General features: G+C 40.2%; 1 protein-coding gene across 6 annotated transcripts in view; it reads left to right on the top strand.

Moving 5' to 3' along the window:
• Nucleotides 1-26,628, top strand: part of LOC126187852 (uncharacterized) — a 240,019-nt gene that overhangs the window by 40,050 nt on the left and 173,341 nt on the right. For all 6 annotated transcript variants that reach the window (XM_049929171.1, XM_049929214.1, XM_049929197.1 and 3 more), the window contains one exon: nucleotides 18,411-18,468. In XM_049929171.1, the coding sequence (XP_049785128.1) occupies nucleotides 18,411-18,468 (58 nt within the window). The remainder of the gene's footprint in view (nucleotides 1-18,410; nucleotides 18,469-26,628) is intronic.

Consider the following 26,628-nt stretch of genomic DNA (forward strand, 5'->3'; position numbering starts at 1 on the left):
CTTATTAAACTGATAGTTCAGTAATTTTCACATCTGTCAACACCTGCTTTCTTTGGGATTGGAATTATTATATTCTTCTTGAAGTCTGAGGGTATTTCGCCTGTCTCATACATCTTGCTCACCAGATGGTAGAGTTTTGTCAGGAATGGCTCTCCCAAGGCTGTCAGTAGTTCTAATGGAATGTTGTCTACTCCGGGGGCCTTGTTTCGACTAAGGTCTTTCAGTGCTTTGTCAAACTCTTCACACAGTATCATATCTCCCATTTAATCTTCATCTACATCCTCTCCCATTTCCATAATATTGTCCTCAAGTACATCGCCCTTGCGTAGTCCCTCTATATACTCCTTCCATCTTTCTGCTTTCCCTTCTTTGCTTAGAACTGGGTTTCCATCTGAGCTCTTGATATTCATGCAAGTGGTTCTCCTTTCTCCAAAGGTCTCTTTAATTTTCCTGTAGGCAGTATCTATCTTACCCCTAGTGAGATAAGCTCTACATCCTTACATTTGTCCTGTAGCCATCCCTGCTTAGCCATTTTGCACTTCCTGTCGATATCATTTTTGAGACGTTTGTATTCCTTTTTACCTGCTTCATTTACTGCATTTTTATATTTTCTCCTTTCATCAATTAAATTCAATATGTCTTCTGTTACCCAAGGATTTCTACTAGCCCTCGTCTTTTTACCTACTTGATCCTCTGCAGCCTTCACTACTTCATCCCTCAAAGCTACCCATTCTTCTTCTACTGTATTTCTTTCCCCCATTCCTGTCAATTGTTCCCGTATGCTCTCCCTGAAACTCTGTACAACCTCTGGTTCTTTCGGTTTATCTAGGTCCCATCTCCTTAAATTCCCACCTTTTTGCAGTTTCTTCAGTTTTAATCTACAGGTCATAACCAATAGATTGTGGTCAGAGTCCACATCTGCCGCTGGAAATGTCTTACAATTTAAAACCTGGTTCCTAAATCTCTGTCTTACCATTACATAATCTGTCTGATACCTTTTAGTATCTCCAGGGTTCTTCCATGTATACAACCTTCTTTCATGATTCTTGAACAAGGTGTTAGCTATGATTAAGTTATGCTCTGTGCAAAATTCTACCAGGCGGCTTCCTCTTTCATTTCTTAGCCCCAATCCATATTCACCTACTATGTTTCCTTCTCTTCCTTCTCCTACTGTCGAATTCCAGTCACCCATGACTATTAATTTTTTGTCTCCCTTCGCTACCTGAATAATTTCTTTTATCTAACCTAAAATTCCTCAATTTCTTCATCATCTGCAGAGCTAGTTGGCATATAAACTTGTACTACTGTAGTAGGCATGGGCTTCTGTCTGTCTTGGCCACAATAATTCGTTCATTATGCTGTTTGTAGTAGCTTACCCGCACTCGTATTATTTTATTCATTATTAAACCTACTCCTGCATTACCCCTATTTGATTTTGTATTTATAACCCTGTATTCACCTGACCAAAAGTCTTGTTCCTCCTGCCACCGAACTTCACTACTTCCCACTATATCTAACTTTAACCTATCCATTTCCCTTTTTAAATTTTCTAACCTACCTGCCCAATTAAGGAATCTGACATTCCGCACTCCGATCCGTAAAACACCAGTTTTCTTTCTCCTGGTAACGAAGTCCTCTTGAGTAGTCCCCACCCGGAGATCCGATTGGGAGACTATTTTACCTCCAGAATATTTTACCCAAGAGGACGCCATCATCATTTAATCATACAGTAAAGGTGCATGCCCTCGGGAAAAATTACGGCTGTAGTTTCCCTTTGCTTTCAGCCGTTCACAGTACCAGAACAGCAAGGCCATTTTGGTTAGTGTTACAAGGCCAGATCAGTCAATCATCCAGACTGTTGCCCCTGCAACTACTGAAAAGGCTGCTGCCCCTCTTCAGGAACCACACGTTTGTCTGGCCTCTCAACAGATACCCCTCCGTTGTGGCTGCACCTATGGTATGGCTATCTGTATCGTTGAGGCACGCAAGCCTCCCCACCAATGGCAAGTCCATGGTTCATGGGGGGTATGAGACAATACATTTCTTAATATCCAGTATCTTTCCACTCTGGAGTATCCTCGTTGGTGATTAAGTAAAACTGATTCATTTCATAAGCTATATACTTCATTGGTTTTTCTGTAAAGAATAACATGAAAACTGACAGAACACTTGGCTCATTCCCTGATTGACACACATGTCCTGATAGCTTATCATCAAATGCATGATTAACTGGCCAAAAATCATTTTCTTTCCTGTCAAATTTTTTGCCAATATGTGATTTCTTCATAGCCATTTCACTATCACTAGCATCTCTTGTTGAAACATGAGACTGTGTAGTGTCCCCTGCTGATGTGGACGGTTTATGACTACAGCTTCCCTATTCTGTAGGAGAACTATCACTTTCATCAAAATGAAGTAGTTCATTCTCACTATCACTCCTCGTATGAATCTCCGTGATTTCTCCCTCAATGCGCCCATGACGTCATGCCATTTGTTTTGTAAAGTATAGGATGCGAAGAATGCAGATGTAAATTCCGATGAACAGTGAACATTAGTGTGATAGTGTGAAGCCTAGGCTCACGACAGACAAAGAATTGGATGACAAACTAGTGTCCACAATTGCGAAATACTACTGAGACGTGGAGCAGGAAGTCTGCTGTGCAACTTATCTCATCATCGGCACTCAGGTAGCGGCACATCTATACTCATCATCAGCACTTGGGGCCGGCAGAGTAAACTTGTCAACAGCAGTCAAAAGGGTTAATCAGGATGTGAATTGCACTCCATGCTACAATAATCAATCAAAAATATGTGAACACAGACTATTCACTGAAAATCCAATTCTAACAGTGGGACATTACAAATGAAATAATGATAGAAATAAATGAAAGCTTACTGTATGACTGTACTACCCTACCATAATATTATTGCACTTGGCCTTTCGTGGCCGTTATCGGAAACCTGCAGTGACATTACAGTGAACAAAAACCACATCAGCTTTTTAACCATCATATACATGGTGGAAGTCTCCATAGCTTCAAGAGCAAGTTGTTCGTTAGTTAAAACAGCACAGCACATTCTGATCAGCTTCAGGTGCACAGGCAAACACAGAAGCCAACCAAAGTGCAATAACAAAGGTATAATAACATTGTGGTCAACTAATAATGGATGGAACACTGTGCCTTATACTGAAGAAAATCAGTGATATTAAAATGTGTGGAACTCAGATTGCCATTCTCTCACATGATATCCAGCACACCATTAGGGGCAACAGGCAGATTCCATATTCCTAGATTTCCAGAAAATGTTTGACGCGGTGCCCCACTACAGACTGGTAATTAAGGCTCTAGCTTATGGAATAGGTTCCCAGATATGTGAGTGGCTTGAAGACCCAATATGTTGTCCTCGATGACAAGTATTCATCAAAGACAAGGCTACTTCATGAGTGCCCCCAGAGAAATGTGATAAGACCACTCTTGTTCTCTATATACCTAAACATTCTGATGGATAGGGTGAGCAACAATCTGTGGCTGTTTGTTGATGACTTTGTAGGATATGGGGAAGTGTCATTGTAATGTGGAGAGGATACAGGATGATTTAGACAGAATTCCTATAAGATGAGATGAATGGCAGCTTGATCTAAATGTAGAAAAATGTAAGTTAATGCAGATGAGTAGGAGGAACAATTCTGTAATGTTTAAATACGATGATGGTTGTTGCTGCGTGATACAGTAATGGTGATCAGATACGTGGTTGTAACATTGCAGAATGATATGAAATGGAACAAGCATGTAATGTCAGCAGTAGGTAAGGCACATGATAGACTTATTTATTTGGAGAAGTTTATGCAAGTGTAGCTCATCTATAAAGGAGACATAGTACACTAGTGTGACTCATTCTTTAATACTGCTCAAGTGTTTGAGATCCCTGTCAGGTCAGGTTAAAGGAAGATATTGAAGCAGTTTGTACTGTTGCTGCTAGGTTTGTTATCAGCAGCAGGTTTGATCAACACGTGAGTCTTGTGAATTCAAATGGGAAACTCTGAAGGGAAGTCAACATTTTTTTTTTTTTTTTTTTTTTTTTTTTTTTTTTTTTTTTTTTTCCATGTAACACTGTTGAAAAAGTCTAAGGACCAGTATTTGTGGTTAACTTCAGAATGATTTTACTGCTGCCAACATATACTTCACTTAAGGATAATGAGGAAGAGATAAGAGAAATTAGGACACTTATGGAGACACATGGACGGTTGTTTTTCTCTCACTTCATTTGCAAGAGGAACAGGAAACGGAACATCTAGTAGTGGTACAAGATACAATCTGCCAGGAGCTGTGTGAAGGCTTATGGAGTATATATGTATTTGTCATTAACATTCATCATGAACAGCAGGGGTCTACATGGGGCACAAATGAAGTTACTTACACATCTGACAGTGAATCTCCATCCAAGATAAAATGCTGCATCCTCCCTAATAAGTAATCCTCAGTCCAGTCACAAATTTTGCTTAATAACCCATACAGCCAAACTTTTGGTTATAAGTTTAGGTGTGGTACAGGGTGAAATGCTTTTTGGAAGTCAAGAAGTACAGCATCTACCTAACTGCCTTGACCCATGACTTTCAGGATACCATGTGAGAAAAGTGCGACTTGAGTTTCACATGATTGATGTTTCTGGAACTCCAGTTGGTTGTTAGTGAGATCATTCTGTTCGAGATAACTCATTATGTTTGTGCTCAGAACATGTTCTAAGATTCTACAACAGATGGACATAAAGGATATTGGGCAGTAACTTTGTGAATCACTTCTGCTACCATTCTTGTAGAAGTGTGGGATTTATGGTTTCTTCCAACTACTGGGCATAGTTTTCCTTTGTTCGTGGGATTTGTAGTGTATTGTGGTTAAAATAGTGGGTAACTCAGCGGCAAATTTGGTATAGCATCTGATAAGGAATCCTTCAGGTCCTGGAACCCTTTTCAGTTTTAGGGATTTCAGTTTGTTTTACACCACTGACACTAATACCTACACTATGTGATCAAAAGTAACTGGACACCCACAAAAACATATGTTTTTCATATTAGGGGCATTGTGCTGCCACCTACTGCCAGGTAGTCCATATCAGCGACCTCAGTAGTTATTAGACCTCGTGAGAGAGCAGAATGGGGCACTCTGCGGAATTCACGGACTTCGAACATGGTCGGGTGATTGGGTGTCACTTGTGTCATATGTCTGTACGTGAGATTTCCACAATCCTAAACATCACTAGGTCAACTGTTTCTGATGTGATAGTGAAGTGGAAACGTGAAGGGACATGTACAGCACAAAAGAGTACAGGCCGACCTCATCTGTTGACTGACAGAGACCGCTGACTGTTGAAGATGGTTGTAATGTGTAATAAGCAGACATCTGTCCTGACCATTGCACAGGAATTCCAAACTGCATGAGGATCCACTACAAGTACTATGACAGTTAGGTCGTTGGTAAGGAAAACTTGGATTTCATGGTCGAGCAGCTGCTCATAAGCCACTTATCATGCCGGTCGGTAAATGCCGAATGACACCTCGCGTGGTGTAAGGAGTGTAAACATTGGACGATTGAACAGTGAAAAAGTTGTGTGGACTGACGAATCATGGTACACAATGTGGTGATCCGTTGGCAGGGTGTGGGTATGGCGAATGCCCTGTGAATGTCATATGCCAGCGTTTGTAGTACCAACAGTAAAATTCGGAGGTGGTGGTGTTATGGTGCGGTCATGTCTTTCATGGAGGGGGCTTGCACCCTTTGTTGTTAAGCGTGGCACTATCACAGCACAGGCCTACATTGATGTTTTAAGCACCTTCTTCCTTTCCACTGTTGAAAAGCAATTCGGGGATGGTGATGACATCTTTCAACACGATCAAGCACCTGTTCATAATGCATGGCCTGTGGTGGAGTGGTTACATGACAATAACATCCCTGTAATCGACCAGCCTGCACTGAGTCCTGACATGAATCCTATTGAACACCTTTAGGATATTTTGGAACGCCGACTTCGTGCCAGGCCTCACCGACTGACATCGATACCTCTCCTCAGTGCAGCACCCCACGAAGAATGGGGTGCCATTCCCCAAGAAATGTTCCAGTACCTGATTGAACACCATATTGAATTACAGCATTACTGCTGGAGGGCGCCATGAACTGATCAGTCATTTTCAGCCAGGTGTCCAGATACTTTTGATCACATAGTGTATATCACTCATCTGTGCAGTGATGTGAAAATTAAATTGGGGCAATACTCCTGGATATTGTCCTGTAAACGAATGTTTGAGAATGGAATTCACCATTTCCACTTTTGGTTTTGTTATACTCAGTTGCAGTTTCTTTCTCACCCATGAGTGTCTGGGCACTTAACTTTGGAATCTCTTAACAAGCTTTACATATGACAAGAATTTCTTTGAAATTTTGAGAGATCTGTCAATAATATCTTGTTATGCTAGTCATTGAAGGTTTCATACATTGCTGTATTGAGAGGCAAATGCTTTTCATTCAGCATCTCTCTGTCTATAAGCTTGTGCTTTCTTTTACACCTATTATATAGTAGTCTTTTTCCTTACGAAATCCTATATATGGACTTTGTACCAGGGAGGCTTCCTCTCATCGTGAACTGTTCCCCTGTTGTTGTTGTGGTCTTCAGTCCTGAGACTGGTTTGATGCAACTCTCCATGCTACTCTATCCTGTGCAAGCTTCTTCATCTACCAGTACCTACTGCAGCCTACATCCTTCTGAATCTGCTTAGTGTATTCATCTCTTGGTCTCCCTCTACGATTTTTACCCTCCACGCTGCCCTCCAGTACTAAATTGGTGATCCCTTGATGCCTCAGAACATGTCCTACCAACCGATCCCTTCTTCTAGTCAAGTTGTGCCACAAGCTCCTCTTCTCCCCAATTCTATTCAATACCTCCTCATTAGTTATGTGATCTACCAATCTAATCTTCTGCATGCTTCTGTAGTACCACATTTCGAAAGCTTCTACTCTCTTCTTGTCCAAACTATTTATCATCCACGTTTCACTTCCATACATGGCTACACTTCATACAAATACTTTCAGAAATGACTTCTTGACATTTAAATCTATACTCGATGTTAACAAATTTTTCTTCTTCAGTAAAGCTTTAGTGGTTCATGGTGTGGGTTCCTGTAGTCATGTCCTAGTTCATGAACCACGGGCAACGTATGAGTGGCCAAGTAAGTGGTCCCGACAGTCGGGATACCAGTTACTTTGGAATAAGGCTGGGCATCTCGGACATATTCCGAGTCGTGGTCACCTTTGTGCTCATACGGCAAAGACTACCAAATCCACCGGTTAGTCCCTCAGCCGTTAGGGGTAAAACCCAATGGGACACGGGGCAAGTAAGGCTAGCAACCTGCTTCCCTGGTATTTTAAATATGATGCTGGCAACAATCAGAGCAAAATGCCTCGGACCTTTGGAGGTGATGGAGTCCCACCTCTAACTGACAAACCAGGGACTCCTGAGATACGACTTGGCAAACAAATGGTAATGAGATGGGGAGCTATTAATATCAATGGGGGCTACTCTGGGAAGAAGGTAGAGCTGGCAGAGGCTGCAAGTAAGATGGGGCTGGACGTTTTAGCTGTTAGTGACATTCGGGTAAGGGGTGAGAAAGAAGAGGAAGTGGGAGAATACAAGGTCTACCTGTCAGGAGTCAAAGCAGGAATGGCACAATGGGGTGTAGGGCTTTACATCAGGAAAGAAATGGAACCCAGCGTAGTTGCAAAAAGGTATGTAAACGAACGACTGATGTGGATAGATTTGACAGTGTCTAGCAAGAAAATTAGGATTGTGTCAGTATATTCACATTGTGAAGGGACAGATCAAGATAAGATGGATAGTTTTTATGAGGCACTCAGTGATTTAGTTGTTAGAGTAAAGGACAAGGACAGTGTTCTGCTCATGGGTGATTTTAACGCCAGGATTGGAAATCGAACAGAAGGGTATGAAAAGGTTATGGGTAAATTTGGAGAGGATATGGAGGCCAACAGGAAGGGGAAACAACTCTTGGATTTCTGTGCCAGTATGGGCTTAGTAATCACAAACTCCTTTTTTAAACATAAGAACATTCACCGGTATACTTGGGAAGGCAGGGGAACCAGATCTGTCATTGACTATATAATAACAGATCAGGAATTCAGGAAGGCTGTGAGGGACACACGTGTATTCAGGGGATTCTTTGATGACACTGATCATTATTTAATCTGCAGTGAAATTGGGATTGTGAGGCCGAAAGTGCAGGAGGTCAGGTCCATATGTAGGAGGATAAGAGTGGAGAAACTTCAGGGTAAGGAAATCAGGCACAAGTACATAACAGCGATCTCAGAAAGGTACCAGTTAGTTGAATGTAGTCAATTACAGTCATTGGAAAAGGAATGGACAAGGTACAGGGACACAGTACTAGAAGTGGCTAAAGAATGTCTTGGAACAGTAGTGTGTAAAAGTAGGATGAAGCAAACAGCTTGGTGGAATGATACAGTCAAGGCAGCCTGTAAAAGGAAAAAGAAGGCGTATCAAAAATGGCTACATACCAGAACCCAGGTAGACAGAGAAAGTTATGTTGAAGAAAGAAACAAAGCCAAACAGATAATTGCAGCATCCAAGAAGAAATCGTGGGAAGACTTTGGAAACAGGTTGGAGACTATGGGTCAAACTGCTGGAAAACCATTCTGGAGTGTAATTAGCAGTCTTCGAAAGGGAGGTAAGAAGGAAATGACAAGTATTTTGGACAGGTCAGGAAAACTGCTGGTGAATCCTGTGGATGCCTTGGGCAGATGGACGGAATATTTTGAAGAGTTGCTCAATGTTGGTGAAAATGCGATCAGTAATGTTTCAGATTTCGAGGTAGAATGGGATAGGGAATGATGATGGAAATAGGATCACATTTGAGGAAGTGGAAAAAACTGTCAATAGATTGCAATGCAATAAAGCGGCTGGGGTGGATGAAATTAAGTCGGAACTCATCAAATACAGTGGAATGTCAGGTCTTAAATGGCTACACAGGATAATTGAAATGGCCTGGGAGTCGGGACAGGTTCCATCAGACTGGACAAAAGCAGTAATCACACCAATCTTTAAACATGGAAACAGAAAAGATTGTAACAACTACAGAGGTATCTCTTTAATCAGCGGTAAAATCTTCTCAGGTATTGTTGAAAGGAAAGTGCGAGTATTAGTTGAGGACCAATTGGACGAAAATCAGTGTGGGTTTAGGCCTCTTAGAGGTTGTCAGGACCAGATCTTTAGCTTACGGCAAATAATGGAGAAGTGTTATGAGTGGAACGGGGAATTGTATCTATGCTTTATAGATCTAGAAAAGGCATATGACTGGGTTCCTAGGAGGAAGTTATTGTCTGTTCTACAAGATTATGGAATAGGAGGCAAACTTTTGCAAGCAATTAAAGGTCTTTACATGGATAGTCAGGCAGCAGTTAGAGTTGACGGTAAATTGAGTTCATGGTTCAGAGTAGTTTCAGGGGTAAGGCAAGGCTGCAACCTGTCTCCACTGTTATTCATTTTATTTATGGATCATATGTTGAAAACAATAGACTGGCTGGGTGAGATTAAGATATGTGAACACAAAATAAGCAGTCTTGCATATGCGGATGACTTAGTTGTGATGGCAGATTCGATTGAAAGTTTGCAAAGTAATATTTCAGAGCTAGATCAGAAATGTAAGGCTATGGTATGAAGATTAGCATCTCCAAAACGAAAGTAATGTCAGTGGGAAAGAAATATAAACAGATTGAGTGCCAAATAGGAGGAACAAAGTTAGAACAGGTGGACGGTTTCAAGTACTTAGGATGCATATTCTCACAGGATGGCAACATAGTGAAAGAACTGGAAGCGAGGTGTAGCAAAGCTAATGCAGTGAGCGCTCAGCTACGATCTACTCTCTTCTGCAAGAAGGAAGTGAGTACCAAGACTAAGTTATCTGTGCACCGTTCAATCTTTCGACCAACTTTGTTGTATGGGAGTGAAAGCTGGGTGGATTCAGGTTACCTTATCAACAAGGTTGAGGTTACGGATATGAAAGTAGCTAGGATGATTGCAGGTACTAGTAGATGGGAACAATGGCAGGAGGGTGTCCACAATGAGGAAATCAAAGAAAAACTGGGAATGAACTCTATAGATGTAGCAGTCAGGGCGAACAGGCTTAGATGGTGGGGTCATGTTGCACGCATGGGAGAAGCAAGGTTACCCAAGAGACTCATGGATACAGCAGTAGAGGGTAGGAGGAGTCGGGGCAGACCGAGGAGAAGGTACCTGGATTCGGTTAAGAATGATTTTGAAGTAACAGGTTTAACATCAGAAGAGGCACCAATGACCAATGTTAGCACTGAATAGGGGATCATGGAGGAACTGTATAAGGGGGGCTATGCTCCAGACTGAACGCTGAAAGGCATAATCAGTCTTAAATGATGATGATGATGAGTAAAGCTTTCCTTACCATTGCCAGTCAACATTTTATATCCTCTCTACTTCGACCATCATTAGTTATTTTGCTCCCCAAATAGCAAAACTTCATTACTACTTTGAGTGTCTCATTTCCTAATCTAATTCCCTCAGCATCACCCGACTTAATTCGACTACATTCCATTATCCTCGTTTTACTTTGGTTGATGTTCATCTTATACCCTCCTTTCAAGACACTGTCCATTCCGTTCAACTGCTCTTCCAAGTCCTTTGCTGTCTCTGACAGTATTACAATGTCATCGGTGAATCTCAAAGTTTTTATTTCTTCTTCATGGATTTTAATACCTACTAAGAACTTTTCTTTTGTTTTCTTTATTGCTTGTTCAATATACAGATTGCATAACATCGGGGATAGGCTACAACCCTGTCTCATTCCCTTCCCAACCACTGCTTCCCTTTCATACCCCTCGACTCGTATGACTGCCATCTGCTTTCTGTAAATTGTAAATAGCCATTCGCTCCCTGTATTTTACCTCTGCCACCTTCAGAATTTGAAAGAGAGTATTCCTGTCAACATTGTCAAAAGCTTTCTCTAAGTCTACAAATGCTAGAAACGTAGGTTTGCCTTTCCTTAATCTTTCTTCTAAGGTAAGTCGTAGGTTCAGTATTGCCTCACGTGTTCTAACATTTCTACGGAATCCAAACTGATCTTCCCCGGGGTTGGCTTCTATCAGTTTTTCCATTCGCCTCTAAAGAATTTGCGTTAGTATTTTGCAGCTGTGACTTATTAAACTGATAGTTCGGTAATTTTCACATCTGTCAACACCTGCTTTCTTTGGGATTGGAATTATTATATTCTTCTTGAAGTCTGAGGGTATTTCGCCTGTCTCATAAATCTTGCTCACCAGATGGTAGAGATTTGTCGGGAATGGCTCTCCCAAGGCTGTCAGTAGTTCTAATGGAATGTTGTCTACTCTGGGGGCCTTGTTTCGACTCAGGTCTTTCAGTGCTTTGTCAAACTCTTCACGCAGTATCATATCTCCCATTTAATCTTCATCTACATCGTCTCCCATTTCCATAATATTGTCCTCAAGTACATCGCCCTTGTGTAGACCCTCTATATACTCCTTCCACCTTTCTGCTTTCCCTTCTTTGCTTAGAACTGGGTTTCCATCTGAGCTCTTGATATTCATACAAGTGGTTCTCCTTTCTCCAAAGGTCTCTTTAATTTTCCTGTAGGCAATATCTATCGTACCCCTCGTGAGATAAGCCTCTACATTCTTACATTTGTCCTCTAGCTTAGCCATTTTGCACTTCCTGTCGATATCATTTTTGAAACGTTTGTATTCCTTTTTGCCTGCTTCATTTACTGCATTTTTGTGTTTTCCCCTTTCATCAATTAATTTCAGTATCTGTTGTTACCCAAGGATTTCTACTAGCCCTCGTCTTTTTACCTACTTGATCCTCTGCTGCCTTCACTATTTCATTCCTCAAAGCTACCCATTCTTCTTCTACTGTATTTCTTTCCCCCATTCCTGTCAATTGTTCCCTTATGCTCTCCCTGAAACTCTGTACAGCCTCTGGTTCTTTCAGTTTATCCAGGTCCTATCTCCTTAAATTCCCACCTTTTTGCAGTTTCTTCAGTTTTAATCTACAGTTCATAACCAATAGATTGTGGTCAGAGCCCACATCTGCCGCTGGAAATATCTTACAATTTAAAACCTGATTCCTAAATCTCAATCTTACCATTATATAATCTATCTGAAAGCTTCTAGTATCTCCAGGGTTCTTCCATGTATACAACCTTCTTTCATGATTCTTGAACCAAGTGTTAGCTATGATTAAGTTATGCTCTGCGTAAAATTCTACCAGGCGGCTTCCTCTTTCATTTCTTAGCCCCAATCCATATTCACCTACTACGTTTCCTTCTCTTCCTTCTCCTACTGACGAATTCCAGTCACCCATGACTATTAAATTTTTGTCTCCCTTCGCTACCTGAATAATTTCTTTTATCTAACCTAAAATTCCTCAATTTCTTCATCATCTGCAGAGCTAGTTGGCATATAAACTTGTACTACTGTAGTAGGCATGGGCTTCTGTCTGTCTTGGCCACAATAATTCGTTCACTATGCTGTTTGTAGTAGCTTACCCGCACTCGTATTATTTTATTCATTATTAAACCTACTCCTGCATTACCCCTATTTGATTTTGTATTTATAACCCTGTATTCACCTGACCAAAAGTCTTGTTCCTCCTGCCACCGAACTTCACTAATTCCCACTATATCCAACATTAACCTATTCATTTCCCTTTTTAAATTTTCTAACCTACCTGCCCGATTAAGGGATCAGACATTCTATGTTCTGATCCGTAAAACACCAGTTTTCTTTCTCCTGATAACGACATTCTCCTGAGTAGTCCCCGCCCGGAGATGCGAAATATTTTACCCAAGAGGACGCCATCATCATTTAATCATACAATAAAGGTGCATGCCCTCGGGAAAAATTACGGCTGTAGTGTACCCTTGCTTTCAGCCGTTCGCAGTACCACAACAGCAAGGCCTTTTTGGTTAGTGTTACAGGGCCAGATCTGTTAATCATCCAGACTGTTGCCCCTGCAACTACTGAAAAGGCTGCTGCCCCTCTTCAGGAAACACATGTTTGTCTGGCCTCTCAACAGATACCCCTCTGTTGTGGTTGCACCTACGGTATGGCTGTCTGTGTCATTGAGGCACGCAAGCCTCCCCACCAATGGCAAGGTCCATGGTTCATGGGGTGGGGGGGGGGGGGGGCTGTTCCCTATGTACACATATATTAAGTGCTTGCTCGACTATTCTACAATGCCTCAGCCACAATTCTTCTATGTGCTCCTGCCAAGAGTTAAGTGTTTCATGTTCCTAATTGAGATGTAACGCTACTGCCTCTTTGTCTACTTTTATAAAGATGTAAATCCTTCTACTTATTTTAGCTCCCCTTGTGCTGTGTTAATCATCGTTGTCATTGTCCCAAATAGACCATATCTATTTGTTACCGTTAGAGGAGTCAGCTTCAGAATTATCTATTCTACGTAGTCTTTAGAGAAGTGATTCACTAATGTTCCACATGACATCCTGGCACACTCGCCTCTTACAAAACTTAGTTTTCCCAATTGATTATTGGATAGTTAATGCCTCCTCTGACGATATTATTAATGGGGGTTTATGTACTAGCAACAGAGATTTTCTTTATAGTTTTTTTTTCTTTTTTTTGGCAGGGGGGTGGGGGTTGACTATGGCTGTCAAAGGTCCCAGTTATAAGTTTCTGCTCACCCATGATACTGAGTGTTACCCAGACAGCAAGACAATCTCACATGCAGTTTCAGTCTCTGTCTTGTTGGCTTTGAGTTTCTCGTTTGTTGTGACAAATACACTCACTCCGTTTCCCATTAGCCTATCCTGTTGGTACACACTTAAATTACCCCAAAAACTGTACTGCTACTCGTTTTGAGATTTAACCAGCTTTCTGTACTTTGTATTATGGGAGCCAACTGCTTTTTAGGAGCATGTTGCCGTTTTAGTTAATCGCTAGGTCTTAAATACTCTCTCCTGTGGGTGCATTTCTTTGAATTTTACACTGATACTCATGGGTCTCTTACAGCTGTCATCTGGACTGGGTGGAGAGTCTCCTAGTCTAAAAAAAGCCCTCATATGCACCCCATAGGCACAGTCAGCTACCTGGGTAACAAACACTGATGTGTAGCGCACATATGACCCATTTAGGGGGGCACTACAGTTCCATTCAACTCACTCAGAACCAAGGGGCCATGGCCAGTTCTGTAAAATGCTGCAAATTGTGAACTTTGTTGGAACTCTGTGACCAAGTCTCCTCTTTTTATGTATGTAGACTGAAGTGGCAATTGAAAATTTTTACAAAGCCTGAGAGTTGAACCCGAGTATCCTACTTACTAGGCAGGTATGTTAGCTACTAAGCTACCTTGGCATAGCAGTTCACACAACTGCACGGATTACTGTGGCATGCCTCCCTCCTAAGACCAAATTCTGTCACCCCAGTCTACTTTAAATTCCACCTTACACATGAACAGAATTGCCAAGGATCTCCAAGTTCTGGAATTTTACCTCAGAATTTTTCATAAATGGGGGATCCAGCCTCAAACCCGGGAGCAGGTACTTCACAAATGAAATGACACAGTTTCAGAAACTTTGACCAGTGAAAATTTGTACCAGGGCGGGGAATCGAACACGGATCTCCTGCTTACTAGGCAGAACGTGGAGAGCCTCGCCAATTGTGTTCATGTGTAAGGGGGAATTTAAAGGAACTGGGGCAGCAGTGAGAATTTGTGCCAGAATAATCTGTGCAGTTGTGCAAACCACTGTGCCCATGTGGCTTAGTGGCTAATGCACCTGCCTAGTAATCAGGAGACCTGGGTTCAATTCCCAGCCTTGGTACAAATTTTCAATTGATGCTGCAAAATGTAAACCTAAAATAGATAAAATTATACCTGTGTGAGACCAGTAGTCTCTGAAAATGTGTCATTTCAAGTCTCGTCTTCTCCACCTTGTCTGCCATCACTAGAATGATCAAGTATGACTGTGGAGCCAAACAATAGGCATTGTTCGTCCCAACATGCAATCCATTAACGGCTATCAGAACAGCCTCATCAGCATTTGGAATGAGGCTCCCCAGGCATAAACACTGACTGCACTTAATGCTCTGTTCTATCCCTTTTTGTCATTTCCCAAAGGTGTACCAATATTATTTTAAAATTTAATGTTTTTTTTTTTTTTCGACAGCAGTGTTTGGATGCTGTCCTAATTGTGTTACATATCAAATTTCCCTTTATTTACCTCGCATTCAAATATAAGACATCCAAGACAGTTGTTCCTTGATATGTTCTCAAGTCAGGTATCATTTAAGCATTTTTGATTTCATAATAGCTATTATCTTTGGAGATTCACTTTGGTTTTACTTCTTTGAAACATCAATGTTTTATGTGCTGTGTTATGAAACAAAAGTATGCTGTTCTTTTAAGTTTTCTTGAAAGGAGATTATGATCTGCTTGTTATTGGCAGATAGTATTGATTTATTTCTTTTGTTATTGAGTGTAATTGCAATTCCGATGCAGTGCCCTCCAATATCCATTGGAGTTTCTCGTGTTTTTAATGTCTTCTTATCAATAACATTCTCAGATGTTAAGTTTTTTTTACAAGCAACATTGTAGTTGGTAACAAAATTAAAATCTTTCTATTTTTAAGAGAGAGCTGATAGTGGATTTTTTGTGGATTCTTGTGGGGAATACATTCTGATTAAACACTGGAAAGACTCACTGTACGCTTTTCTGAACCTCTAATAAGTTTACATACAGTTTACATGTAAAATATATGGGCACAAAGATAAGCTCATGGTATTACAAGTTGATGACAGATTCTACTGGGAGGGGTATTCCACAGTATAGAAGTGTCTTAACAAATTTTTATTGGCAATGCCACATTTGGATAAAAGAAAGGGTATCATGCTTATTTTACTTTCTTTTCATAATGACTTATGATATTATAATTTCTGAATCTAAGTTCAAGTATTTTGAGTCCAAGAGCATGTAAGTGGTATGTAATATTTGATTTTTCACATATCGTAAGTGTGGTAATACAATCAGAAGAAGTTAACACTATGAACTTTCACTTAGGTACTGCAGCTTAGGAATGATTGTATGGACTTTGCATTTGTCATTTTATATTTATAACAATTATTTTAGTAGTATGTAAATGAAAATATGTAAATATATTGTGACTTACCAAACAAGAAAGCGCTGGTTGATATATTTTTTCCTACGTGGAATGTCTCCCTCTGTTATATTCATATCAAAAATATGTAAATAGTAATTTAAATTGTTCGATGCATTTCACATCCTTCACTTGAGATTAGTGGAATGAACATATCATACTAATTCATATGTGAAACATTACGTTTTTTCACTTCATCTGTTTCACTTTCACAAGGAGCACCTGTCTGTGGGCCTATGTCATTTATTCTACATTTAATTATATTTATTGTTTGAAATTAGAACTTTGTTTTTATGGCTACAAACATAGTAATCAGTGAATACAACGTGTCTGATTAAATTGTTGCCTTTCTTGCGTGAATCACTGAATGTTGGAAATAGCATTCACATATAGATAATCTTTACATAATCTGGTATAATTTCCTGCAATAGAGGTCTTCTATTACCATATGAAGTGTTGTAATTAGGAGCAATTTTATGTTCATCACTGTAGTTGTCTGTAATCATGGCTTTTTTCCTTTTCTTTTTGATCATGATGATATTCTCTTGTTTTCCAGCTCATGGGTGTTATATACCACAGTATTGGTCTAAGCTGAACATTTTCAGGTTCCAGTGCAATATTGTCTATACTTAGCCCTTATTCTCTGTTTCCTGAATGCCTCTTTACTGGCATCAGTCTGGCTTGGTGTTTAATGTGTTTTCTGGTACATTTACCCTTTGCCTTTGTTCGCATGCTTAAGGATGTCATCATTTCATTTCAGCGCTTCTTATATGTCATTTTCGGTGTATGCATTGTGATCTGGGGCTCGGTTCATGTTGTAATCAAGAGGTCGAGCAAAGTGTGAGGGTGAATGGCAGCACGACAGAATGTCTTGTGCTCTGAAGGCTGTGCATGAATGTATCTGTCCTAATTTATTGGACCGTTCATTGTTACTTGCCCTGGAGTGGTTGTATCAATAACACAGGCCAACGAAAAACTTTTTTTGAAAAACTTTTTTTACTTTGATAGCTGATCTTTATAGATTTTTATGAACTGAATCTATATCTAGCCTTTAGTATAAAAATCCTATGCTATACGGTAAACGGGGAAATTAATGAAACACTTTGTTACAACATAAGCAGGGTTTGTATTTACAGTAAGCTACCTAAAACAATGATGTGTGTTAATAGAGGGCCGGCCGGGGTGGCCATGCGGTTCTAGGCGCTCAGTCCGGAACTGCGTGACTGCTACGGTCGCAGGTTCGAATCCTGCCTTGGGCATGGATGTGTGTGATGTCCTTAGGTTAGGTAGGTTTAAGTAGTTCTAAGTTCTAGGGGACTGATGACCACAGATGTTAAGTCCCATAGTGCTCAGAGCCATTTGAACCATTTTTGTGTTAATAGAGGTTTCACTTGTCAGCTGGAATTGGTTTGTATTTTATTTCTCTTTTTTCTTTGAAGCTTCTTGTGTAGCTTCTTCTACAATGAGTTGCTTGTTGAACTTCTTGGTGAAGTGACCAAAAGTAGTCCCCATCATGTTGGTGTTCCAGCGGCCTTGATAGCGTTTTTCCACTACTTTAATGCCCTGGTGAAAATGCCCTCCTTGCTCCTCACTAACATCTCCCATATCCTTACCAAGAATATGGAAACAAACATTGTGGTTCGTTTTCATGACAATCTAAATGGGTGATCCCAAGTCATGGTATGGAAAACAACACCCTGAAGTGCGAAAGGATCGCCTCCAGATTGAATTACATTCTCCACACATGCAAGTTATATGGGCAGTTGGTGCACTCAGCACCTTGTGTTGTTTGAGAAGGGGCAAAATCACAACTCATCAGACGATACTACATCCTTCCAGCCATCTACTGTACAGTATCTGTGTGTTTGGCCCATTGAAGATTTGCAGCTTTGTGTTGCTTTTGTACCTCCGATAATATAGTGGCATTTTTTTATCGAATTTAGTGTACTTTGTATTAAAATGTCTTCTTCTTCTCTTTTTTTTTTTTTTAGCTAGTGGCCTTGGTAGAAAACTGTAATGCTATGATTTGCACATCAGGAAAGGATGACGTACGTCCTCTATTTTAAAGTAAATTAATTTTGGAAATCTTGTTAGTAGTCTGATTATAGTTAATTCTGAAATAGTTGCATTGTATTAGCAGTTGTAGTCACATTTTTGCAACAATAATTTTCAGGTGGATCAAATGTATTCCAAATGAGGAGGAGTGGCCATTACGATAACACTTCAACAAGGTAAGATTTGATATGTCTGTGAAGTGAGAATTACAATACAAGGGCACCTGGTAAATTTCTGTGTGTAAAATTATTGGAGTATTGGTTTATTTTGGGCTTGAGATATGTAAAAAAGAATAGTGAACAGTATAAATCATTAAGTAAAACACACATAATACCAGTAGCTGTTGTGGTATGTACCCAAGCTTGCTAAAAATCACGTGATCGGAATGATGTTGTAGACTGCCATAAAACATTCAATTATTTAAACACATAGCAAGATATTTAAAGGTAGGTGTCACCACAGAAAAGCAAGAAAAGAGAAGCACAACTTCCATGTTAAAAGAGGGAAAAACAAACCGATAGCAGCGCCTCTAGTGGTATGATCATGAACTAAAAAAGAATAAACATTGCAGATTGCATCCCTCCTAGCTTATGTACATTGTAAGGTTTTATTTGCTTTTAATTTTCTTATCTCAGTTTTCTGGGCGTTCCATGTAATTATTGGCTAGCATCATAAAAAAACAATTTAAACACAGCTATAGCACATTAGAATACAGCAGTAACAAACCTATTATTCTGGAATATTTGTAGTCCAATTTAGCTGCTAAATTTTATTTAGCTGCAGTTATTTACACTAAAAGCTTGTTTTGACTTACTGTCAGTTTCAAGTGTTGGGTCTGGAGCTTATATATGCTGATAGAAATCAATATAAGTGTGTCAGTTTACAAGTCTATTTTTGACGTTTGTATCTGACAGTGGCTGCTCCTATGATGTTTTCTTGAGCAGCTACTGTTGGACACAAACATCAAAAATAGTCTTGCAAACTGACACACATTGATTTCTACCAACCTATAAAAGCTCCAGGACGTTTTGTGCATCATAAGAACTAGACGCAACACTTGAAACTGACAGAACTCGAAACAAGATTGTAGTCTAAATAACTGTCACAAGCTAAATAAAAACTGTAGTAGCTAAATTGGACTACAGATATTACTGAGTAATGTTGTACTTTGATGGCTCACAAGTTGCGGGGTTGAGAGGGGGGGGGGGGGGGGGGGGAAGAAAACTATTATTAAGAGAATAATTGTTGGCAGTTAAAGACGTTCAATTAAGAAATCTTGTATCACAGTGTTAATTAATGAAGAATTCTAAAATTTGTTTCAACTATGCTCAGGACTGTAATTTGTGAGTAAATACCCAGGGAAGTTGTACTACTGACCATTAGTTTCTTAAAAAATGTTCCTACATCTTAAGATTGTAAATGCTTCAACACAAAAAGAAGACATCAATACTAAGTACCAAAAGTAGGAAAGGTGGATAAAAACCGTGAAATGAAAAAAAAACTTACTTTTTATTTCTCAAGCACATAATAAAAATTTTCTTTTATCTGTCGTACAGCTGCATGAGAACTACTTGCCACAGCACAACTAAAGCTTTGTAGTTCATTAACACCAGTTTCACTTCTTGTATTAGCAGCTGTATAATGAACACTTGCCATAGCACCACTAATGCTTGGTAAGCCTAATTTGCTATTAACAACTGTTTCACTTGATTCACTACTGATATTAGCAATTTCACAGGGAACACCTGCGACATGTTTTGGAAACATACCCCTGTTTAGCCTATGCCTAGTTTTATTCATAGAATCTTCTTCGAAAAAATGATCTTCTCAAACAAAATAATTAGCACAGTTCACATCAGGTGACACTTTACAAAACTTTTCCATTTCAGAAGCAACTCTTGAGGTTGTTCTGGAAACCTGTAGAAATTCTTGTTGCTAACTTTCTCAGCTGAACCCATGTAATATCCAGATGAAAAGCCAGGGAATTTACATGAGTATTTCAATGTCAGTTGTGTTGAATATTCTGAAAAAAACATAAAATTCGTCATTAAATAAAACTACTACTGACATATCGAAGTTATTTAAATAATCAAACGGAAACCACACAGCTTGTTTGAAAATGGCTACCACAGTAATTTTACATCATAAATGTGTTTTGGAAGTGAACATACCTAATGACAGGGCACAGAAGAGGATTGATCTTCTTATGGTTTTGATCAGTTTTTATAGGAAAATTAGATTATTGTTGAAACATGGCTACACCATATTGACTGTCGAATACGATGTTTACAATTTCCCATATGAAATAACAGAACCCTGTTTTAGTGTTTATGTTATTCACATTCCGGAGAATAACTTATCTTCTTTTGATGCGAGCACAACCTCAAATGATATATAAGGAGTGGCTGATATAGGTGACAGTTGCTTAGTGGCAACTGCAAGACAGTGGTAGTGCTAAGTAGAAATACTCACCATCAATAAGATAGCAATGACCATCACCAGAAAGACAGCTCATTCCAATGAGTACTTTTTGGCATGAGTAAAATGGTCCACACCTCAACAAGTATTTTTATATATCTGTTCCAAACTTTATGACTGGTTCTCAAACACAGAAAGTTAGTGTAAAATGTGCACTACAGACTTTACCTTAATGTCAAAAGTCCTGTATTTTAATGCTATAGGATAGCTGTAGAAAAGATTAGGCTAGAATGTAGCTGTAACAATTTTGAAATGCTCAAGCACATCTTCTAAGTATAATTTGGGAAACATCCATCACAACACTAGCATTCACTATTTCATATTGCAGCAGCTCAGTGACCTGTTACATTAGTTACCCCAGTTCATTTTCAGTGTAGTGTGGTCCAGATGTCCATATCTTAACTCACAGAAGTGATCTGGAAAGGACTGTACAAACCCAAATGCCTGTCTGATTCTGCCATTGAGTGGAAAAGTCACTTTTTGAGACTGAATATACACTGACAAGCTAAAGTGTAGTGATCACATGCTTAATGGTGTGTTGGTTCCATTGCATTCAGACTGGATGAATCTGGTGGTCAAGACACCAATATTAATTCATTGTTATGCTCCTCAAACTCCTGTAGATGATTTGGCCTGATGGTATGGACAGGTATCCTGCTGGAAGATGCCATTGCCATCAGGAAACACCTCAGGTACGATCGGGGATGTGTGGTCAACAATAATGTTCACATAATTCAGTTCTGTCATGGTGCCTCCAATTGCTATCACAGATCCCAGGGAAGCCAAGTTGAATGGTCCTCAAAGCATAATATTGTCCCACCAGTCTGTTCATGGCACAGTGCACATTTCAAGTAGACGTTCAGCTGTACTGGTGCGTATCTGGATATAACCATTGACTTGGTGTAACAAGAAATATGATTCATCTGAAGAGATGACACCTTTCAATTGATCCATTTTCCAGTTTCGATGATCCTGTGGCCAACTGCTATTGTAAGTGATGATGTCGTTGTCAGCATGGGAACACATAGGTGTCGCCTGTTGCTGAACTCCTTGATCAACAGTGTGCACTGAACGGTGTGCTCCTAAATACTTGTGTCTGCACCAGCAATGAATTTTGTCATCAGATCTGCCACAGATTGCCACCTGTCCTGGTTTACAGTGTGTGCAGACCTCTAACCATCAGGTTCTGTACTGAGGCGTGAATATCCAGCACGTTGTCGAACACACGTGGTTTCACTGTCATTCAGCTACTTTCCATAGATTCTCATGGCAGTAGCAGGTAGCTAGCCAACCAGCTTTGCGATTTTCAAGGTGCTCATTCCCATGTGATGAACCAAAACAGTCTATGCTTTGTCAAAGTCACTCATGGTGGTGGATTTTCCCATTTATGACCTGTATCATCATTAGAATGATTGCTCTTTAACTCACTTCACTTATGCTTTCTTTACTGTGCCACATGCCTGTAGCACCACCATTCGACCACGCGGTGGCTTGTGGCCATAATGTTTTGCCTCTGTATTCAGTAGAATATTACATTCCACAAAATTGACATTAGCAGTACTGTTTCTTAAAGCTAGTCTCCTGTTGTATTCACCAAATGCACTTTACTTCAAACATACAAATGTGACAGGAAGATAACCCTCACCATCCCTCCCTACTACCCAAGTAGTTAATGTTATGTGGTGGTTTGCTTGCATGCAGCAACTATACAGATTCGTCATGAGACCAAGTAAAGTTAGACAACAGCAATGGCAAAAATAGGTTACAGTACAGATGATCAACAATTTACAATGATTTACTGATAGTAATGTAGTTCAAAGTTCACTTGTACTGATCTATCTTTCAATACTGGTGTAGTGAACAGTGACTACCGTCACTTGTGTAATGTCCAGTTTGCCTCTTCGTGGTTGAGAGTGCAGACGAGTCCTACGACACTGTTCTGATTCTGTCTGATTGTTTTGAGGTATTCCAAGATGAGTGGAACTGTTTGTCTGCTTCTATTAATGTTTGGCGACTGGATGTGATATAGTCCTTGGCTCTTGAGTCATAAGCAGCTCATTGCTCATCTATGTAGGCTGTATATTATATTTTCTGGAGGATACAGCTTCCCTTGTTGGATGAAAAACGGGGTGTTGACAAAGATTGTTTCATGTTTCGTAGGGACTACCACCATCCGAATTATAGTAGATACACACTTGGTGCTCCCCCTTGCATTTGCCCCCTGAAGCTGAGGAAAGCTGTACCTAAAACCTGGGTGATGGGTACTTGGTCCAGCTAATCCACTGCGTCAACATCATATCTCTGTCTGTGGGGTGAGGCACTGTGCCATCCTCCATCAGGACGTTGTTGGTTTGCTGCATCTGGGTCTCACTGCTTGTGGTGAAGTTGGGGAGAACTGCTGGCTGCAATTGTAATTCCACCAAGACAGCTGGCTGCATCTTAGTCATATGAGTCTGTGAAAGAAATGGCCTAGGAGCTCCAGCTATATGTGCATGCACACATTGTGGCTTCATTTGGTTTCTATGCCGTGTTGTGACACCGTTGTTAGTTCTGACCCTGTACATTATGTTCAGAAATATATCACCTTGGCTGGTACCCACTATTTCTTTCCATTTTTGTAATGAGTACTTGATCAGTGACTTTGAAAAACTTTATTCTTGGCTGAGTGTGGTTGGTCTATAAATGAATGAGTGGCTTTAGTATTGACATTAGTGTACAGTGCAGTCTTCCACACAATTTTTCTGCTGGAGGTTTTTGTATCATGTGGAGTGCCTCTTTATTGTGAAAGAAAAATTAATAGTGCATTATCCTTATTGTACTACTGTGTTGGCTTTTGTTATATGAGATTTGAATATGCTTACAATACTTTCAGTGAGACAATTTGCTACAGGGTGAAGTGATGTGGTTTTGAAACGTGGTATGTCATTTTGCTCACCGAAAAGTTTGATGTCTCATGGTGAAAATTGAATGCTGGGTGGTTGTTGGTAAACCGATGGTGCTGAGGGAAAAGTTGTTGACTGTACTATAGAGGAAGAATGGTGCAGAATGCCAGATATAGCTTCTACCTCAGCCTTCTTAAATTACACTCACAACCCTGTGGACATTTAATAAACTGAAACTTTAGAAATTGGTAACTGAATGGAGGAAGAATGTCAAGGAGCATCCTTAATGGTTTCTGTTTGATTCATCCTGATTTTCCAGTGGCACTCACAGTGATTTTGAAAGCTTGAGCTAACAAAGAATTGCTTAACTTGAATGTTATCACTCTGGTGTCCTGGTCAGGTGCAAACCATATTACCACGTCTTGAATGAATGAATGAATGAATATGCATAACAGTAGTTATATTTCTGGCTCAAAGCAATGAGCTTACAGTACTAACTTAGGCCAATTCAGGCTGTTCAGGGTCTATGTAGCAGACCAGGTCATTTTTGATGGTGCTATTTTCCATCTAGTGGGTTTTCTTGTAATAAAGTAACTCAGTAAACTACAGATTACCAAAAATTCTAGAGGTCTGGTTTTGGGCAAGGTGTTTCGTCTACAAAACAAACACAATATGCAAGGGTTAGATCACAATAAAATTAAAGAATAGTGACACCATGGTTTGTTACATTATGCGCCTGATAGTGAAGCTGATGACATTGCAGGTAAATGCTCCTATTCTTGACTTCTCTGTTTTGTGATGTACCTGATACGAATGCATAATCCATAAACAAGCCAGGTTCGTCATGAGCAGAACACAGAAGGAATGCCAACAGCAATAACCAGAATATCCAAGTCCACAGGCAGGTATTTACAAATAGCAGCTATGCGAAATTCGAAAGCGGTCATGCGGCCTGCTATTTAAGACTGAGCTGCAGCTGCTTGCTTGGCCTGTTCTGAGAGAGCAGCTGAACCCAAGTGACTTGCCTCTGATGATTCTCTGTTTTCATAAGCTGTAATGCCTTCATGCTGTTATTGATATTGTCTGCTGGTGAGGATATTAAACTGTGATGGAACAAATGGTGGTTAAGATCCTGTCAGCAGATGATGCTCTGCAAATGTATGCAGCTACTATAAGTAGCCCCCCATGAACCATGGACCTTGCCGTTGGTGGGGAGGCTTGCGTGCCTCAGCGATACAGATGGCCGTACCGTAGGTGCAACCACAACGGAGGGGTATCTGTTGAGAGACCAGACAAACATGTGGTTCCTGAAGAGGGGCAGCAGCCTTTTCAGTAGTTGCAGGGGCAACAGTCTGGATGATTGACTGATCTGGCCTTGTAACATTAACCAAAACGGCCTTGCTGTGCTGGTACTGCGAACGGCTGAAAGCAAGGGGAAACTACGGCCGTAATTTTTCCCGAGGACATGCAGCTCTACTGTATGAATAAATGATGATGGCGTCCTCTTGGGTAAAATATTCCGGAGGTAAAATAGTCCCCCATTCGGATCTCCGGGCAGGGACTACTCAGGAGGACGTTGTTATCAGGAGAAAGAAAACTGGCGTTCTACGGATCGGAGCGTGGAATGTCAGATCCCTTAATCGGGCAGGTAGGTTAGAAAATTTAAAAAGGGAAATGGATAGGTTAAAGTTAGATATAGTGGGAATGAGTGAAGTTCGGTGGCAGGAGGAACAAGACTTTTGGTCAGGTAATTACAGGGTTATAAATACAAAATCAAGTAGGGGTAATGCAGGAGTAGGTTTAATAATGAATAAAAAAATAGGAGTGCGAGTTAGCTACTACAAGCAGCATAGTGAACGCATTATTGTGGCCAAGATAGACACAAAGCCCATGCCTACTACAGTAGTACAAGTTTATATGCCAACTACCTCTGCAGATGATGAAGAAATAGATGAAATGTATGACGAGATAAAAGAAATTATTCAGGTAGTGAAGGGAGACGAAAATTTAATAGTCATGGGTGACTGGAATTCGTCAGTAGGAAAAGGGAGAGAAGGAAACATAGTAGGTGAATATGGATTGGGGGGAAGGAATGAAAGAGGAAGCCGCCTTGTAGAATTTTACACAGAGCATAACTTAATCATAGCCAACACTTGGTTCAAGAACCATAAAAGAAGGTTGTATACCTGGAAGAATCCTGGAGATACTAAAAGGTATCAGATAGATTATATAATGGTAAGACAGAGATTTAGGAACCAGGTTTTAAATTGTAAGACATTTCCTGGGGCAGATGTGGATTCTGACCACAATCTATTGGTTATGAACTGCAGATTGAAACTGAAGAAACTGCAAAAAGGTGGGAATTTAAGGAGATGGGACCTGGATAAACTGAAAGAACCAGAGGTTGTACAGAGTTTCAGGGAGAGCATAAGGGAACAATTGACAGGAATGGGGGAAAGAAATACAGTAGAAGAAGAATGGGTAGCTCTGAGGGATGAAGTAGTGAAGGCAGCAGAGGATCAAGTAGGTAAAAAGACGAGGGCTAATAGAAATCCTTGGGTAACAGAAGAAATATTGAATTTAATTGATGAAAGGAGAAAATATAAAAATGCAGTAAATGAAGCAGGCAAAAAGGAATACAAACGTTTCAAAAATGATATCGACAGGAAGTGCAAAATGGCTAAGCAGGGATGGCTAGAGGACAAATGTAAGGATGTAGAGGCTTGTCTCACTAGGGGTAAGATAGATACTGCCTACAGGAAAATTAAAGAGACCTTTTGAGAGAAGAGAATCACTTGTATGAATATCAAGAGCTCAGATGGCAACCCAGTTCTAAGCAAAGAAGGGAAGGCAGAAAGGTGGAAGGAGTATATAGAGGGTGTATACAAGGGCGATGTACTTGAGGAAAATATTATGGAAATGGAAGAGGATGTAGATGAAGACGAAATGGGAGATAAGATACTGCGTGAAGAGTTT

Source organism: Schistocerca cancellata, chromosome 1 (genome assembly GCF_023864275.1).
Source record: "Schistocerca cancellata isolate TAMUIC-IGC-003103 chromosome 1, iqSchCanc2.1, whole genome shotgun sequence".
Classification (NCBI taxonomy): domain Eukaryota; kingdom Metazoa; phylum Arthropoda; class Insecta; order Orthoptera; family Acrididae; genus Schistocerca; species Schistocerca cancellata.